Below are 20,391 nucleotides of genomic sequence, written 5' to 3'. Positions count from 1 at the left end.
ATTCATTTTAGATTAATGTATTTTTCTCCACACTCACTACAGATTTTATAAATGCACTGTCCACACACCTGGCACAACAACGTGGATTCAGTATCAGATTAATGGCATGCTGAAGTTCTACCTATTAAACACTGCCATCTGTTGGTAGCATTCATCTGCAGTCTGTTAAGCTTCTCGTCATTTTCACGTGCTTCCCTGTGCATGAGATAGATTCACTGCATGTGTAATCATTATGTGCACAGAGAAGAAGGCTGGAGATGAATAATAAATTACAATTTAAATTAATAATGGAAGGTACTGTGTAAATTACTAATGTAGTCAATACACACTTCTAAAGCATGGCAAACACAGAGAGACGATAGCCATTTCATGAAGGAACAGAAAGTCAGGGTTCATTCAGAAAACGCTAAAGATTTTGAGAGAGGTTCACAAATTATGATTTCAACATATCTGAAGATGTTTTGGATAAATAATAAAGCAGAGGACAGAAAACCCCTTTGAGTCCTTCAATCCCTCCCTTAACCAACAGGGGTCACAGTAGAGCAAAGGAACACAAAAATCAGCATCAGACATGTCAGGAACCGGCATTTACACATAATTCATTCATACTACAGCTCTATGATGTCAGCACTGTGCTGCATGTTAACCAAACAAACACATAAATGCAGATACAAATATACACATCACATGAAAAATCCTCTCTCTCTCATTTCTGTCTCAGCAGTGTGCAGCCCTTTCTGTGAATGGGAAGTGTCTGTGTGTGGAGCTGGTGGCACGCACACCGCGCACACACACATAAACACAAAAGCCTGAGTCATCCTCAGTCTACCTCCCTGCAGTCAGCTGGCACAGTTTCAGTCTAACACACAAAATCTATATTGCGATGGACTGTCTCACAGCGACTCTGCAGGCTTTGCACACTACGTTTAGACTACATTCATTTTCCTAAGACCACAAATACATTTAAAAATCTTGTTTTTACACCCCAGCCATAAGGTTGCACATTACATGCTAATTGTAGGACTCTATATATATGAACCATTTGTCCAATAATTTTGCATGTGATGTAATCTGAAAGTAATCTGAAAAAGCAATACTGGGCTTGGCTGATATCTAGGATGGCACAGAGAACATTTGGAAGAATCACAATTATCTCCTGATTACTTCTTCAAGACTTAATCTGAGTGTAAATAACTGTAAGTGTGATTTGTTTTGTAGATTCCCTTTCAACATATGCGCAATTTTTTTCTTTGATACTGACCAGTCCGGTGAGAGAAGGGGCAGACTGCCCCAGAGCCTGGTTCCTCATACGGACCAGGTTGTTGGCCTCTCCTCCTGCAGATGCTCCCCCAATAGCCCCAGGTGCTCCAAAAGTCCCAGAGTTGCCTTGACAAGCCAGCTGACTAACTCCAGCATGCAGACTGCTGGACAAAGGCAGCAGCTGTTTACCTGGGGAGGTGGGGGCAAAGAGGAAATACATCTCAAATAGGGCTGCCACAAACGATTATTTTGATAGTCGACTAGTCACCGATTATTTTTGTGATTAGTCGACTAATCAGATCCATTGGACGTAAAACGTACAGCTTATTGCACCAGCAGCATCTGCTCTTATATAACTAGCATTAGCTTACAGCTTTAAGTGTTTAAGGTATGTGCTAACTAAAAATAAAGAAAAGATGATAGTTTATTAAATTTTAATGAAATTTGCAGATTGTTTCGGTGAAGTTTAATAAACTCCTTGCTATCTAAAATATAACAGGACACCGGAGTAAATTCTGGAGCATCTCACACTTCTGATAATCAGCTGTCTGCTTGACGTTTATTCAGCTGTGTAAAAACTATAACTTTAATCTCAGCCAAACCGATTTACTCAGGAACAAATAAAATACTAAAAAAGCCAAACAATAACATTTTAAAGTTATCTAAGTGACTTATATATCATGTTTAACCTGAGTAGCGAAAGACGGTGGTGGGTTTGAAAACGATTTGCAGGGAGTCCGGTGTTCTCACAGCTCTAGTGACCTTGCCCCCGGCTAGCTATCGAGCTAGTGGGTAACAGACGTCTCCGAAAACGTCGGAGCGCTTTTGAAAATATGCGGTGTCTTGATAAACTGAGCAGATATTTGAGGTTTCCACAGCTACATTCTCGCCTAAAAATATGTTAAACGTGTATTTTGTGACCCAGAAAGAATAATAAGAGTAACATTAAAACTAACTAGCTGCCGCCATTGTTGGAAACTGAGCAGGGCCGCGCTATGAATTCTGGGACACAGCTTCTTCTTCGGGGTTTAACGGCAGCTGGCATCGTTGTACATGCAGTGCTGCCATCTTCTGTTTCAGTCCGTTATTACACTCTTAAATCCTGCTACTCATTCCTGCATCTTTTGGGATCTTACAAAGCTTCAAACGACGCGTCGACTATTAAATCAGTCGTCGACGATTTTGATAGTCGACGTAATCGTGACTAGTCGACTAATCGTGGCAGCCCTAATCTCAAACCTCATCACTTTGACCTTTAGATCAATCTATTGCCCCCAGGTCAAAGGTCAGATCTGACATGATATTTTAACTTTTCAAGCTGACCTTGAAGACCTTGGTGGTCATAAGCCAAATTTCGGTGGAACAATATCATGAGGCCATTCTACGCCCCCATGACATTTTATCAGAATTTATCAAAACCTTTTGACCTGTCGTGTTAAAAGACAGAATAGTGACACATACGCAAGTAAACATTACCAAAAACATGATCTCCTCGGTGGAGGGGGATTGTCACCACATGACCTCTCTTTGGTAAAATGTGGATGTAAATGTGAGGTGGAATTTTCATAGATAACACAGGAGCCTGGCACAGCTAAAGTGTGGGCGGGGCCACATTTAACTAGACTTAGAGCTTCTGGTTACAAACAAAAGCTCAATATATAAAAAGTAATATTTGCAAATAAAAAATGTTCATATTAGAGAGTAACGCCATAAACATAAATTCATATTTCTTTTAAATATTATAAACTTCATGTTTTGATAAATAAATGCACACCTAGTTTATTATTTACACATTTCTATATTTTCCTAACCTAAAAACTAATCCTACATAGACATCATCATCTACATGGACATCTTGGTCAAGGGATTTTGTCCTGTTTTCAGATATGCAGATGTGTATACGTGTTCAATACCAGTCATGGCCATGCTGCTACGTCGGGCCCGACTCTCATCCTGGCTCAGCTGTCGGTGAAGTTTGGATTTGGTAGCAGCAGTTGCTGCGGGTGATAGGTCAGGATTACTCAGCTTCCGGAAGAGCAGAGGAGGAGGAGCTGCAAACTCCTTCTGGAAAGAGATGAGGAGGAAAGAAGAACAAGAAACATTAGACTTTGCTCACATGTGTTGGGTCATACTGCTCTCAAATAACCTCTGGTCAAAGCAGCACACAAACTCAGCAGAATCAGATGTCATCTCTGCCATAAAAGTAGAGTCACAAAGCTTAAAGTAAGACACATGATTCATCTTTTTTTTCCCCATGTTTCCTTGATATCCTTTACAGCCACCAAGGTCGAAAATCTAAAGTTTCAGCTGGTTCGCAAGAGGAAAGAAAAAACATATATACATTTGCCGATCCCCCTTGCTAATGCCAAAACCGCTCTGAGCAGTTGCGATGTGGGCTTAACCACACCTCTGTAGGTGTACCTGGTATCAGGTGATATGTGGTATCTACATCCCATCCCCTTACAGATGCTACTATAGCAACATAATCAGACTACCTACTGGTAGTTTTAATGTTGTGGCTAAAGAGATTATGTAGATTAAATAAGCAGTAAAAGATAGCAGGGTAGAGTCTATAGGTGAAAGAATTCTTCAAAATCTTGGTTGCAGGTCATACCTCAGTTTATCTTCTTCAGCATACCTGACTGTGATGAATTTCCACTTTACTCAATAGTCTTTAAACATTACAGTTTCACTAGACTAGCATGTAATCTCTAGGTAATAACAGTTCTACATAGACATCACTGAGGAAGAAGATGCTATTTGGGTGACAACACTGCAGATGTTTGAATAGCAGTTTCAGCCTAACCACATTTTTATTTATTTGACACACAAAACAAAGGGACACACATTACTTGATTTGATGCTCATCTACACTTTCTAGTTATTGACAAAGTTTTAGAAGTTACAGTTGAGGGTTTATATATATATATATATATATATATATATATATATATATACATACATATATAGGAATAAAAAATTCAAAAATAAATGTTTTGTGTAACTTAAACTCACAATAGTGCAGGAAAAATCCCCATGAATGCAGGCTTACAGCCAAAATTAAAGCAAAGCATCCACTAGCACCAAATCTACTTCTCAAACTACCACATCAGACACACACACACACACACACACACACACACACACACACACACACACACACACACACACACACACAGTACTGTTTCCCATGCTATTCAACTGACAGACAGTACAAGACATGCTTGCTGTGTCATTAACACTTACAGCCACAACAGCCTCTCCATCAAAACTCTGCAGCTGCAGAGCAAGTGGACAGCCTAATTCAGTTTGTCAGTTTAATAAAAGAAGGTTCCTCTGGACTTCCTTGATATCCCCAAGTACAGCCAACACACATAAACACAAAAGCAGAAGGTTCACATGATTTTGGAAATCTCTTTTGTTGCCATGGAAACAGGGCCTCACTGGGCTCATATCCTCCTCTCCGTTGCGCGCAGCCCAATGCTTGACAAGGCTTTTCCAGAAACATCTGGACAGCTCGCAACATGTACACACGAGCTCCCAGACGGCCACATGTATGAAGGAGTTTTAGTGAAAGCTTCCGTTAGTCTCCAACCGCGTCCCTCAAACCCACTAAATACAGTGTAATCATGTGCAACTTGTAACCAATACTTAAAGCTGCAGTAATGAATTACAGCAGAAGATGAATATTCAGTACTTCCATGCAGTATTAATATGTAAACCTTATGCGCGTGTTGCTTCACATCAGCCGCCACTCAGCTAGAATCACACATTATACTCAGTCACAAAACACTTTCACACTTCCGCCATTTCTATGAAGGCCAGAATTCATTGAGGATGAGACACTGAAGACTTTTCTGAAAAAAAAAATATTTCAGACGTAGTTCTTAAATGTGCATTTATCCAAAGTCTCCCAATGCAAGCTACTTTAATAACTTTTCTGCCTGTTTGAATACAGTGTGAGATTATAAGAAGAGCTTAGAAGAGCTGTCACAACAGGTCGACAACATATAAGAGGTAAACAGCATATTTTCATGCGGTGCTGTTGGCAAGAATCACACAAAAGAAATACAAGTTACCCACAGGCAACAATGACTGGGACACTTGAAAATACAGCACATAAATGCATGCATGAACCGCTACACATTTCTGGCAAGCAGGAGTCAGCCTGCTTCATTTTAATTCATTCAACATGTCAATATGCAGACTTCTGGGTGAAATTATAGCATCTGTTATCAGTATTTGTATCTCTGCACAATACAAGGACACAGCAATGGCTTAAATACTAATGCTGATTCTTCAAGTCCCATACCAGGGGGTGACATCCCTGTCCGTCTTTTAAATACAGTCTGTGACATGGATGCATAACCTGACTGCAACCAAGTGATTATTCCTTTCTCTTGCACTTTCTCTCTCTCGCCACTTAAAGTGTCTCTTATTTTATTTACTTATTTGTTTTACAGTTAAGAAGCATGTCATGAATTTTCATGTTTCTAAATCTCATAGGTTTTGTAGAGAGATAAATGAAGTACAACTAGAAGAAAGAAGCAGCAGATACAGAATATTGATTCTGAAGTGGACAAAGAAAAACAAAAACTAACAGTATAATCGCAGTGCCTTGTTTCTGCTTGCAATGAGAGCACAACTCTCCCTGGCCAATGTCAGACTGATTACTGTGTATCATTGCACCACTGTTGATGGACACCTTCAGTTGCTACAGCCACATCTGTGCAACTAATGACAGGATGTCTTGTGGGGAAGGAAAGTCAGTGATTACACAGATTTTTCTTCCCCGCAAGACACGCAGAGCACTGCAGCACTGGCTGAATACATTTAAATTGATTGTCGCCCTCATTCAACTTGCTGCAACTCCAACTGCAACCAGCAGGTGGCAGACAGAACGCAATCTGCTAAGGAAGCTGTGATTACAAGTAATCTGCTGATCCAAGCTTTTTGTAGAGACTAAAATGAAATGGATTAACATAGAAGACAGCAAAGAGGAAAGAGGTGTGTGTGTGTGTGTGTGTGTGTGTGTGTGTGTGTGTGTGTGTGTGTGTGTGTGTGTGTGTGTGTGTGTGTGTGTGTGTGAGAGAGAGAGAAGCATCAGCTGTGATCCATCACACACACACTGTCACAGAGTCAGCTTTACAAGACTGCTGATATAAACACATACTGTACATCTGTCACTGGGAAGTAAACACAGATGAGAGCTAGATACATTTCCAATTGTGATGGGTATCCAGGTATTAATGGAGCCGATTAGTTCTACCTGCTGCAACAAAGGAAAGTTTTGTTTGCAAAGGGAAATCAGTTACGGGACAAGAGGACGTATTATTTACAGTGATGCTACTCCTGATGGTGGGGTGCAAAGTTAGCTTGGTGCTACATCCACAAACTGTACAGGTTCAGAAATGCACATCAGTGCTAACTAGCATCAAGAAAATGATTAATAACATGCTAAAATTTCTTGGCCAGTCTGTGTATTATTTGACACTTAATTCCAATAAAAATGCACCAAAGGCACGGACAGTTCAAGTGTGCCAATTCAGTGACTTGAAACACTGAAGGTGAGACCTAGAATGGAGCTGTCAATCAAATCAGCCACACCTCTACCTTCAAGCCTTAACAAAGTCTGGATGAACAAGTTAACAGATACTGTATAAATGGACTGACTGTGAAGCTGTTACAAAGGACAAAGGTATCCATAGAACCCAAAGCTTTTTTGTTTGCTTGTTTCATGCTGTAAACATGTTTTTACTGCTGTAAGGTTTTTACATTTTAACATAGGTGTCTATAGGGATTGACTTTTTGGAGCCAGACTCCAGTAGCCACTCCAGGACATGGAGTTTTTGGCATGTCGTTGACTTTGCCACCTGTTCCTCTTTGAACACAAAACGTTGATGAACAAAGCATTCTGCAGTGGTCACTACCAATGGTGCATTATGCATGTAACACAGCTCTGTAAGTACATTCAGCAAGTTTATGAATGAATGTATGAAATATGAAAACGACAGCAACAAAAAAAAGGGCTTAAGTGACATTACCTATTAGTCAGCTGGTAGGGACAGAAGGTTGGAGGACAGGAACATTTACTCACTTGACAAAATTACGTAAGAAACTGATTTTGGTATTCTAATGGTATCTGCTATAAAAAGACTATTTTTGTATTTTTGTTTTGAGAACTTCTATTCAGAATTCAAAGCACCCATCTGTGATAAATGAGGCCCTTTTTTAAAGCTTAATGTACAGTTCTGCATAGGTACATGGTAACTTGTATTTCAGGATAACAGTTTGGGAGTAAGAACCAAAGAAGATAAGGAGAGGGCCACTGTTGCCTCTTGAGACCTTTGAAATCCAGTGATGTGTATGGTATTAGAGTTTAGTTCTTAAAAAGCACCAAATTAATATATGTTTACACCACAAAGAAGGTTAAAACACACATGAACACTCAGAAAAGCTTTCAGAAAGAGATTTTAAAAAGTTTAAAACCAATTAAGAATAACAAATCCTAACGTAATTCAACAAACAATAGACCCATAACCATAAGAAGGAAGTAAAACCAGTTTTTCACAACCTTCTTCTCCTTTCCTCTCTTCTCTCTTCCTTCTCCAGCTCACAGCTCCCTCCAAACTCATGCTCCTGCTTCACTGCATTTGGGTCGACATTAATCTTTTGTCATGTCCCACAGAGCTCTAAGCCACACTTTAATGTAACATACACCAGACCACAATCCATCACATCTGTCATCAAGTGGGCCTGAAAACAAGCTCCCAGCTTAGCTCGCGGATGATGATCCCTCTATCATTTAGAGAGAGAAAAAAAAACTTGTTACAGTGGTGCGTGCATCACACGAGTTAAGTAAGTGGAACTGTCCCCAGTGGAGCAGCTCAACCGCAGCCTTGTGACTTCACTGAATCTTACACCCACACAGCAAAACATAAACAAATACATGAAAATATAGATTATTATTATTACTAATAACATGAATAATGATGCAATCTTTTACATGACTTCTCTGACAGCAAAAGACACCGACAGATCCAAAACATGATCAGGGTGCCTTAACTGTTCAATGAACTAAGGAAATGCTGCAAAATTACCACAAGCACTTGCAAGTGAAATGCTGCCGATGCAAGAACACAGCACAGAGCAGCGTGCAGAGTGAAGGGTTAAACAGCACGTTTCTAGCTGTTAATGTTTTGTTTAGTGGGGAAACTGCCATAGCATCCAACATTTGTGGGTGTTCAGGCTCACCACAGCAGAAGTACAAGTGCGCTGCAGTCAACAGTCAAACAGGATTTAACAGGCCAGCAAGTTTTTTCTATTATTCCCTTCATTTTTAGTTGTTAAGCTTTCCTTGCCAATAGAAGATCACGTTTACTATAGACATGTGGCACATACATGTAGGCAGAAAATACAAGAAGATTCAAATAACTGATGTTATATGAATGGCTTTTTTAAGTCTAGTTTAATGGTCAACAAGCTCACTTTAGATTTTTGGGTATCTCTAATTTTTAGTATAATGTTACATACGACATGTTAAAAACTAAAAGATTTAAATTTCTTTTTTTTTAACTCTGCTTTTATGTGCTTAGATCTTTATTTCATAACAAAGAGGTGGTCTGGTAAAATACTTGAAAGATTTTACATTTTTGGAGTGACTTTGAATGATGCCAGTGTTCATATTTAGGACCAGGAAGATATATGGTTAAGCGAGGAGTAAATCTTCATCCACTGTGAACGAGCATCACTTAACAAACATTTCAACCCCCATTCACATTTTGTGTCAGGTGATCTCAGTACCACACCGTTCACTGCAACATTTTTCATTGCTTTTGATGACGGTTTGCAACAGTTGCCACGGCACCGCAGAGCAACCAGTCAAAACAAATGGACGAGCTCATTCCTCAACGAGCGGCTACCTCTGTAGCGTGGACATTGTTCGGTTCTGAAAAGTCTGACACGGAGCAGAAAACTGTACTTTTAAAATTTGCAGTAAACAGCTCCCCACCACAGTCACAGACACAACAAACTTCTTCTACCACCTAAGCAAGAATCATGTGAAAGAGCATGGAGAGAGTTTATGAATGAGAAGCAAAAAGAGACGTCAAGTGCTCAAAATAAACCACAAAGCCAAACGTCAGAACAGGCTTTTCTCTGTGGAAACGCCGTATAATAAAGACTCATTAAGATAGTAGCAGCCATTTATTAACTTTCTTTAAATATCTGGTTTCACGCGTTGGTCAAAACACACAACTTCAGGTACAGAACGCCCAGCCGAAAATACTTCACACGGGTTGAGTTGCTTCATTTATATCACCAGTATTTGGCCAAAGTATCTGCAACGCAGCATACAATACTGCTACAACAGATATGTTGACGAGCCGAACAACGCATCCCTGTAAGAGTTAGACGGTGCAGTTGATCCGAGACTGGATGCTCTGCAGTCGACGGTTGCAGACACGCTAGTTTCCCGAAGGCCATACAGGAGCAGGAATGATACCCAGAGGCCTCAGGGAAGCGCTCATGTAACATAACGCAATGCAAGGCCTGTATTTACTTCATTTTCAATAATTTCATTTATATGTAGAAAATAGATAGTACTTTTGATGTGGCAACTATATAAACTATTCGCTGAATTTATAGAAAATGCACTATAGTGTGATATATATATTGTTATCAGATAAGAACCGACTTGTATCAGGATATGAGATTTATCCACAGACAAAATGTGTGCAAAAAAGTGATATTGTTTCCCTATTATCTCAGTTACATTTTCATAATTGTTTAAAGCCATTGAGATTACAATACAATTAATCCCCCGGTCCTTTGTTGTAATAATGATGTTTAGTTGCTACCATAAACATATTTGAACCAGCATTAAAAGACAGGTCAGTAAGCCAGCTAAGATCATTCAGTATGTTGCATCATGAAATTGTGCAACAACAAATTCTGTCTGAACAGGATAACGTTGCATCATATATACTTCCCCTCTGTCAGTGGGTGAAGAGGCAGGAGTGTCCCCATAAGAGCTCAGTGTGTGTATACACATGCATTTGTGTGTAAATACAAAGCTATTAATCAGAGTTAATACAAGGTTGATGTATTCTAGCTGCATTTGAGCCAGAAGAATGAGTGCAGAAATGAAAAGCCAGGAAGAAAGCAATAACAGGAAAGAGGAAAATAGTCAGACAGATGGATGTGAATGATGGAGGCCGAAACAGGCAATGCAGAGAGGGTGTAGTGAGCCAGGACAGCTGCTGCCTATCCTCAGCTGTGGTTTGTGGAAAACTGTTTGTCCACATGCAAAGCTCTAACGCCAAAAACAAGTCATAAAATACCAAATGACAATCCTCAGTCCCACATATAACACCACGGAGAACAAAAATTAAATGAGCAGAAATACCAAAATCACAAGACTTACTGTAATTAAAGAGGAAAAAAACTCATTGAGATCCTGACACGCAAGAAACCTGTCAGGAAAATCTATTCTGATTTTTTTGTGTTGCCACAAAATAACAGCTCCAGGCATCACGAACTTCATGCTCATTTACTTCAACATAAGCAACCACATCATCTCACTGACACTTTACGTGGGCTCAATGTTCCTTCAAATTTCTTTAAGTAACATATAAAGGCTCACAAACAGCATTTTGTGTTTAAAAGCTGGTGAGCCCCACCAGTAAATGATATGGAAAAAAAATTTTGTTTTTCAAACAGTGACTTGGAACCAAAAACTGTTCCCAGTGAGACCGCTATCTGTACAGAGGAACAGGGGTTCATGGTTAATCAGTAAGAGCCCATCATCTCTGCCTCTGGGTGCTGTTGTCCATGGCAACAGTGGCAACGCAGTAACAAATGACCATATTACAACCTGTGAATTGGCTGCAGGTTCATTCTCTAACAGAACTGCAGACACTGGACTAAAGAAAACGACCTCACCACACATTCCTCTTGCACTGCAGACAACGCCCACACCTCATAGAGCACAAACTGTACTTTCCACACGGGTTTGGACTTTTCAGAAATACTCAGAAAGAGACAGGGAGAGATAGGGAAACACAGAAAACCCAATCACAGGACACAGAGTACAGTCCTGCCCATCAAAGCATCAATAAACTTGTCAGAACTTCCTTCTTTTGTATGACTCGACAGTATCTTATTTCTCAAAAACAATCAAATCCTAAAATATGGGTCAGATCCAGCATTTGACACTTCTGTAAACTGGCTCTGTACTTCTAATATAGATAAAACATTCACGTCGTTCACCCATCGCTGCTCAAGGCATTAAAAAAAAAAGATAAAATGCTTAAATCTGAATACTTAAGCCACTTTATACCAACTATTATTAATAGTAGTAACTGAATAAAAGAATTGAAATTATTCTAAAATGCTGAAAAAGATTACGTCTGGGGAACAATAGGAAGGCTGGACTGTAGAACAGCGCATCCAAAAGTCTGTATCAGCGCAAATATATTAACAGAAAATGTAGAATATAAAAATTAGACTAGTGTTCACTGCAAGCCCCCAATAGCCAATGACTTGTAAATTACAAGTTGTTAGCCATTCAGGAAATATGCAGATTGAAAGCACTTTTCAGGACTTTACTATGGTACACACCAGCAGCAGAAGAACTAACTAGCATGAAGCAAGATAAAGGATCAAAAGTTAAGAGGTATTTTTCCAGCTGCTACAGCATCAGATTTTCCTTCTATGTTTTCAATTGTTTATCACTTAAACTTGAACAGTCTTCAAACTGATTCGATGACTGCTGAAACGCTCCAAGACTAACTCTCATCTCGCTGCTATTTTGTGTTGTAAGGTGCGCTTGGTACAGCAGTAATCACATCACAGGAAGCCAGGTCACCTGTAAACTATAAACCCAGCTACAAGCTTTTCAACATGTTCCAGGACTCTGTTGAGTCACTACTAAACTTTAAAATCAGTGTGAAGATGTGTCCATTGTCTGCGTACAGCCAGCCAAACAGACAAGTAACTCCACTGTCTGGTCACCATGAGGTCATACTTGCCCACCCAAATAAACAGTGTGATCAGGAACAAAGAATGAGGAGGAAAAGAAAGAGAAGAAGAAGAAGAGTATCCAAAAAACACCCACAAATGTTCCACATCTGCGCTGTCTCACTAAGTCAATGTGGAGATATTTGAATATATTCTGTTATCTATCCAGTAAACGTGGTAAACTATTATATGAAGTTTGACAAAGGATGAAAGAAACTTCAAATGATCGCCATCTTTTAGCATCCAACATACAACTGTCAGGAACAGCTCAAATACAGATCAAATGTAACAGTAAGAAGTGCCACACTCTAGTTTTTGCTGCTCACAACTCAGCAAATAGATTGTTTGACAATATTTTTAAGTGGGCATAGTCACAAGTTTACAGGTTTGAAGCACAAAAACTAAAAGAAAGTCCAGTGCACCATGGGAATAACTCACCAAATGTCTGGAACGACACTGGAGGAATGAAAGCCACAAGCTCCATGGGTATATCAGATATATCAGAACCACGTCACTGTTAAATGAATCTAATGCAAAGCTGTTTTTGTAAAAGATGATGTGTCACCCTGGGAGAAGTGAGTAAAATCTCTGGATTGCAGCCATGTGACCTGGGTGTGAAGTTAATATGAGGTCAGAGTAGCTGACAGTAACCTTTAATTGTACAATACTTGATACAACTATCAGGATGCAATAAAACAAAACTCCAAAAGAGGAAAGCGTGCATTTTAAACCAACACCATAACACTATGACATACCATGAGATTAGGGTGGTAACAAAAAACTACGAAAACAAAGAAAGAAAGCATGATAGATGAGGTGTGCTTTAATCTGAGGTCAGGCTCAGCAGGTCATCTCCAGCCTGCCTCCCTCTCCTAGTGTGAGGTGACCTTCACTGGCCTGCTCAGTCGCGCTGGGGGACATGAAGTAAATAACCCACTGTTGAACCACAGGCCAGATAATAAGATGGTTGCTGTGGATCTCTTCATTAGTAGGTGGAGCAGTTTGGATGCAGCCACATTGTTGGCTACAGTGAGAGGAGACAGGAATAAGCAGTGAAAATGTTAGAAGGGGGAGGTTTCTTTGCGAGCAGTGGGGTGCATTCAGAAAATGTCACAAAGGAAAATGTCACATCTCACCTCCTCATCCTCTTCTGTGCGCACTGAGAAAATTATTTGTGGGAGGAAAAGCTCAACAGCGCTGGAATCAAACCTTTCTTTAGTCATACAAACACAGATTCATGGGCGTGTTTCAGTTTGGGGGAAAATGGTCGGTTATTTGATTATTTGGCCAGGCGATGATCACGGATAAAGTCCAATGATTTTGAACACAATGAAAGTATTCCCTGTTGTCTCACTATCAGATATAAGACACAACGGGTGAGCTCAGACTCTTGACTCAACACAATGACAATGTGACATCATGTTTTTATAGATTAAAAGTTTATTTCGTGATCTTATTTCTAATTTTTTCGTTATTTTGCTGGAAAATCTTACTAAAGAATAAAAAGTACTTGGTGAAGAGCCTAACACAAAACACACAACAACAACTTCCATTACAATTCACACCAGCCAGCCAGAAACAATAGAGTGGTTTGAGATATTAAATAGCTTTTCATATAGCTGCTCGCCTCTGCCACACAGATAAAGCTCATTAAATGTCTGGCTCTCATCCAGCAGCTGAAAGACACAAAATAATGCGTGTGCAATCATGTGTGTTCAGATGTGAGGGGTGTGTGTTATGTGGAGACACCTGGTCTCGAGTCTCCACCCGTCGTTGAAGCTCAGTTTGAAAATGAATGGATGTAACTGACATTATCCAAAGGATCTCTGCTCTCTCCACATAAACTGACAGTATTATTACTGGATCATGTTTTATAGCCTGACATTAACATTTGGCTTCTTTGGGTTGCATTTTTGGAGATAATCATACTGAAGTTTATTTGATTTTCTGTAATTATACAAAAAGTATGTGGAAAAATCTTATTTTGTTGCATGAACCACAACTATGCTGACTTTAAGATTTGACAACATAAAAAAATAATAATTTTCCCAAAAACATGACTGACTTTTGAAAATTTTACTCCAGCCATGCGATTCCATTGTGTCTATATAAATGTGTTCTTGTAATGTGGCCACTTGACTGAAAAAGATAGAAAACTGCATATGAAATATGTGCAGAAATACACAATAACCTCTGTTGTAAAACTTGAAAAACACCACAGCTTTTGGCAACTAAGAAGCTCTGAGCCATGAAAACAGACAGAGTGAGAAATGATCCCCAAAATGGCAGAAAGATGCACAGTCAGTGCTGCAGTTTGGACCAGAGCGAGCCAAGTTCCAGCTCGTTAATTCAACGTTTAATTTGCAAAAATCAGAGGATTACACAAAATTTTATCCCTGGAAACATTAAGTCTCTGCGTACAGCACAGGAAATCCTCAAGTCATGATTTGATTTATTGAGGTGTACCTAAACCTGAACGGGATTTGTCCCAGCAAATAAAATAAATAAATAACTTTGCTGTGTGAATGATGAGATAATGTTGAGATCAATGAGACATGTTTTTATCATAATGTTTATCGTATGTAGGCCACTGAGAAGAACAAAAGCTAAGTGCAATGAATAAGATCCATCTTTATCATTTAAGGAGTAATGGCAAGTCAAAGAACAATCAGAGTCTCTCAGGCTTCGTAGTACAAAGCTAGCATACTACATTATTTCCATTAGGCATTAGTATAATTACCATAGGCATACGGTCTATTCTGTTGGTTTAGGGAGCAAAAGATTCCTGAATGTACTTGACTACAGTCATATGCTACAGATAATTTTTAGATTATTCAAACACCTGAAAACACATAATTAGCTACAGTATATGATGAACGCATGAAGAAAAACTGTATAGTGGCTGATATAGTTAATCAAATATAGTTTATGAATGTGAGACAAGCCTGTACACCACCAGAAACCAAGGTATCAAAAAAAACCCTCACAAAGACGCACTAAAATCAACAAAGTAATTGCTTATTATATTAGCGCAGAAATGTCAAACACAATGAGCAAGAAAGGCATCGGGAAAATTGTCAACATACTGGTCAAAAGATGTTTTCCTCTCACAGTAAGTGACAAAACCTGCCTGTATGCAAAATGCAGCAGGGGAAATAAGGAGGGGTCTCACAGCTGCTGAGTAGTGTGTGTCTTATCAAGTAGCCCTGATCTCAGCCCTAACGTTTCATACCTTCCTACACGGAGGCTGAGCCAACATTTAGATCTTTCAATATAATACAGTTGCAAATCACTTACAAATAAAAGAAAAAACACATATGTGTAATGTGGGTATGTGGGTATATGGGTATGTGTGCGCATACGCCCATTTTTGCAACATGTGTGTTCATGCACATGTGGCACCATAAGAAAGCATACTGCATCAGATTTGGGCTGCAGTTTTCTTGAGCAGCAGGAGAGTCATGGAAGCAGTGATCTCTCAGAATACTGAACCATTCAGAAGCTGCATTTACTTGGGTCATTGCCACACACGAGTTGATGCTTTGTCAGCTGGCAGACTTTTTATGCGATCACTCTACTAATAAAAGCAACACGAATTGTGCAGGGCTGCCAGGTTTTTGATGCTCTGGCACTAATAAAAGTTTACCATCATCTTTCTGCAGCACAAACATGGGATGCAAAGGACAGTACAGATTAGGAAGTATACTGCATGCAAAACAGCCTTTTTAACGGAAGCCAACATGTTATTGTGCTGATGCATGTCACGACAAGACGATCACCAGACTCATCATCAGAGTGGATCATAGCCAAAAAATGAGCAATTTAATTACAATTTGAAAAGCACATCTGGCACTCTGAACTAAATGTATCAAATGACATGGCAACATAACTAATGGACAATAAATAGTAAAGGTATGACGACACAGTTAATGAATCTCAGATTTGGCTGTAATATTTACAATGTTTGAATCTTTTAAAAATCACTGTATCATATATTAGTGCAAGAAATAATTAATAACAATGGCACTAGGAATTTTTGCAATGCAGCAACTACCCTTCTATTTACAAGGGACCAGGATTACTTGGGGACTTTGGTATGTTGCTACGACTGCGGTGGTCAGTGATCTTAATCCCAAATCTGCCATTTCTAATTTGTAAACTACAAATTCCATCAAAAACTAGCTTCCATATTTCAGTGTTTTCATGTGCACAAGAGGGTGGTGTTGGCAATTTTAAATGGAAGTTAGACAGCATTTTGTCCACATATGTCAAAGAGCATGTCTGGCTGCGGAGCATGAAGATATATTAATTGAAGAATAAAATTTCAAAAGATGATATGATGGAGAACATCCATGGCAGGACTACGTAAGGAACATTGGGCTACCTTTCAACAGGAACAATCTTTGTAGAAGTCTATTAAGATTCATTTTAGGCCTGCAGCTGACCACAGATGGAATTCCCAGAGGATTAGTTTTAAATTCAACTCAAACTAATCCCAGGCAAACAGGGCTTTATTACACTGGACTGGTATTACCAAGGAAATATCCATCGCATGTCTGTTTCTTGCACTGCATTCACACAGAACATCCCAAGTTTGTTAAACTGAAATTAACGACCTGCATTACTTCTAATCTACAGAATAACTACTGAGCAATTATTGAAATATGGCAAAATGTTCCAAAAATGCTTCAATGATTTATTTTTATCATTATGATAGATACGAGTTTGCTCTTTCAGTGACTAGGACTCCATGCTGTTTAGTAAAATAAGACTCAGGAATCATGAGAACCAGTGCTGTGCAAATGTTTAATTTACTAAAGGTCCTCAGGTAAGAGAGCTTAGGTTTATGTGGACTGATGTGAGGTTCTGTTGGAAATATCACCCAGCAGAGAGCCAAGGACTTGTATGTTTAACAGGAAAGTGTCAGTGGGAGGTAAACTGAAAGCTCAATTTTAATAAAGTGGAATTATTTTTACCTCAATTCACATCAAATCTCCTACCAGTGCAAAAATATTTATACTCATGAAGTTGTATTGATATTAAAAAATATATAAAAATAGTAGGCCAGTTAAACTATACATGGGCCAGTAAAACTTTGAGCCACTGACCTGGGCCTGGAGCTTCACCACCATGGCTACACCATTACACCAGGCCTGTTTTCTGGAGCAGCAAACGTTGCATCAGAGCACAGGGCTCTACACCTGATATGACTGATCATCAGTTCACATGAGTCACTATTTACAGGCCTGAGACATGTAGCGATACGACCTATCAGAACACTAATCCCCTGGGCTACTGCTCACAGCTCACCAATTTAATTTTTGGTGGATTAAACTGATATTTAAACGTGAAAGCTTTAATCGTGGGTGTGTTCTTGCTCTGAGGGCTCAGTAGCAAGTCCAGCTTGTTTCTGTTGAAAATAATATTTGCCAAAAGCGATTGTGAAAGAATTGAGGTTAATGTTCAAACGCTGTCTGGGAATCAGACAGTGAGGTCTCATTACTGCCTAACCAGAGTTATCAGCACTGCTATAAAATGAGATCAGAGCCGTTTCAGTAAAGATTGTAATTAGTCCAATTTATGCTGATATGAATGCTTGTAATCATTTTGTAGTTTTTCCGACAGAGCAGCTCTGAATAATGCCACTGACTCACTGATGTTCCCACTTCCTGTGGTTAAGGGAGGTGAATTGGAGACTGGAGAAACAGCCGATTGCTGCCATTTTTTAATTTCCCATATGTATATACAATTCAACAATTGGTTGCAAGCTAACCGGGCCTAAGTTCAAGTTTACATCTTGCAGATCTTTCCAGTGAATGTGGCACACAGGCATAATAAAAAATGTCTTTACTTTGACTGACAAGACAGAACATAAAATGTAACTTTTGCAGTTACATAATTCGACTGTCTGTCAAACCTTCTTGTCTTATGATTGTTTCAGACCTCATTGTTGTGTTTGTGTTCCTATAGTTAGCTGGCAAGGAAGCAGGATGTTTTTCTGGAATCGCCTTGCTGGCCAAGGCCCAAAGGTTAATATCACCCAATCACAACAGGGATGGCCACCCTCAGTCACTTCCAAAAAACATTCATATATCAAGATGGCCCACACACACACTGTTTGATTTAAACCACAGCATGCTGTAAAATCTGTAACGCCCACTTGAATGCAAGCGAAGGACACTCTGCAATCAGTGATTGCAGACACTCCTCTGCAATCACTGATCCTCAACCTCGTTTTTGAGGAAAAGAAGTCATGTAAGTCATGCAAGCGACAAACACCTGTCAAACACCAAGAGGTGGGGGTTGGAGCTGTTGATTGGTTGACCTCATTTCACTGAGTAAGAACGGGGAAGGTTGATGGTAGAGTTCATACACACATTTCCCTGTTCTGCTCTTTCTCTCACTTAGAGATCCTGCAGAATACTTTAGCTTTTTGATATGTGTGTGTGTGTGCGTGCGTGCGTGCGTGCGTGCGTGCGTGCGTGCGTGCGTGCGTGCGTGCGCGCGTACATGTTTATACATCTTTGTGAGGACAGAGAAATTGGCCTGCTACCTTATTTGTGGGGATCAAAAGTCACTTATGGGGACGAAAGGCCTGTCCCCACGAGTTTGAAGGCATTTTTGAGGCTCAAAATGTTGTGTTAGTGTCAGGGTTACAATTAGGTTATAGTTAGGTATAGGGTAAGGGTTAGGTTTAGGCATCCATCTTTGATGGTTAGGGTTAGGCTAAGCGGCAAGGGAAAGCATTATGTCAATGAGATGTCCTGTGTGTGTGTGTGAGTGTTCTCCTCCTCAGTGGACAACACTGTGTTATCTACAATTTTGGGGAAAAAGACTCCTACTCATTCATCCATCCAGCTGTTGAAAAAAATATTTAAAGTTACTCATAATTTTTCCACACTTCTGCTATGAAAGTTCAAAAGCTGCCAGTTGTAAGCCCTTTCCATCTCCTGTTTTTCCTCCATTAGCTAGCTCCCTGGCAAGGCCACTATTGTGGTGGCCCTCGAGCTGCCTCTGTACCTTGTCTCACTGTCAGGTGGATTGTGTCAAATTAAGTGGCAGTTATGACAAATGATTATGTATGTGCCTGCTTTTACATGGACACATGATCCCAATTATTGTACACAAAAAAACTATAGAGAAGAAAATCTAAACTCGGGCAATTATGATAGTTGAATAGCATGTTACTTGTTCAACTTGATATCGCTCCACTTAAGAAAATATCGGTTTCCAAGTTGGTTTAAAAAAATGTCATGACATTCTCTGCTGGAGTGCTCACCTTATACTACCTAGTGCTTTGAGGTGACTGTTATGAATGAGTGCCTACAGGAGGCACAGCCATTTGTCGTTTCCTGTGAATTAGGTTAATGCGACTTGATGCTCTTGAGTATACATTCACTTCTATTAACAACTCAAAATGGAAAATAAATGCCTAGAGAAACACTGTAAGTGTTCATTGTTTTCCTTAGTTAGTTAGTTATATATTAATAAAGAGCAATGTTATATCATAATAGGTTCAAATTTATTGGTTTAATGCTAGTAAATTTTCACACACTAAAAACTTCTATTGAAAATTTCCTAAACACTAAACATGACAGAACAACTTCCACAAGGAAAACTCTTTAACAATGTTTAATATTAAATTGTGTCAAATTTGAAAATACTACAACAGCAAGCATAATGCAGGCTTTTGTTCAATGCACAGAGTTGTGCCCATTTTCAGGGACAGGATAGAAAAAGCAAAGTTTAAACGAGGTGGTCAATAGCAAAGACAGCAAAGCAATGTGCAGTCCAGATCAGTGTGAGATCAACATCACTCAGGTTCGGGGGGGGGGGGGGGGGGGGGGTAACATTATAAGACATTAAGCTGGAGCAGATGATGGATTTTCCCTAGTAAGAGTGTTGTGCTGGCATTTTCACAATTTAACAGCCCAAAGTTTAATCTAAAGGAGGAGACTTAACAAAATATAATTTGAGAACGGTAAACAGATAACCACAAACACACTGAATATTAACAAAGGGAAACAAACAAATGCTTTGACTTGTGTCATTTGTCACTTTTTGAGATTTCTCCTTCCTACTCATTGCAGATTACCACAATAACTAAACCTG

At 39.4% G+C, this 20,391-nt stretch overlaps 1 protein-coding gene across 4 annotated transcripts in view; it reads right to left on the bottom strand.

The window, feature by feature from the left end:
• mast2 (microtubule associated serine/threonine kinase 2) overlaps positions 1–20,391 on the bottom strand; it is a 140,496-nt gene that overhangs the window by 114,098 nt on the left and 6,007 nt on the right. For 3 of the 4 annotated variants that reach the window (XM_026147102.1, XM_026147104.1, XM_026147105.1), the window contains exons 2-3: positions 3,174–3,324; positions 1,262–1,449 (exon numbers count right to left, since the gene is read on the bottom strand). In XM_026147102.1, coding sequence (XP_026002887.1) covers positions 1,262–1,449; positions 3,174–3,324 — 339 coding nt within the window. The remainder of the gene's footprint in view (positions 1–1,261; positions 1,450–3,173; positions 3,325–20,391) is intronic. The other variant, XM_026147103.1, reaches the window with a different exon arrangement.

Source organism: Astatotilapia calliptera, chromosome 17 (genome assembly GCF_900246225.1).
Source record: "Astatotilapia calliptera chromosome 17, fAstCal1.2, whole genome shotgun sequence".
Lineage (NCBI taxonomy): Eukaryota > Metazoa > Chordata > Actinopteri > Cichliformes > Cichlidae > Astatotilapia > Astatotilapia calliptera.
Note: the sequence above shows the minus strand (reverse complement) of the source record. Positions and strands in the feature narration are given on the sequence as shown.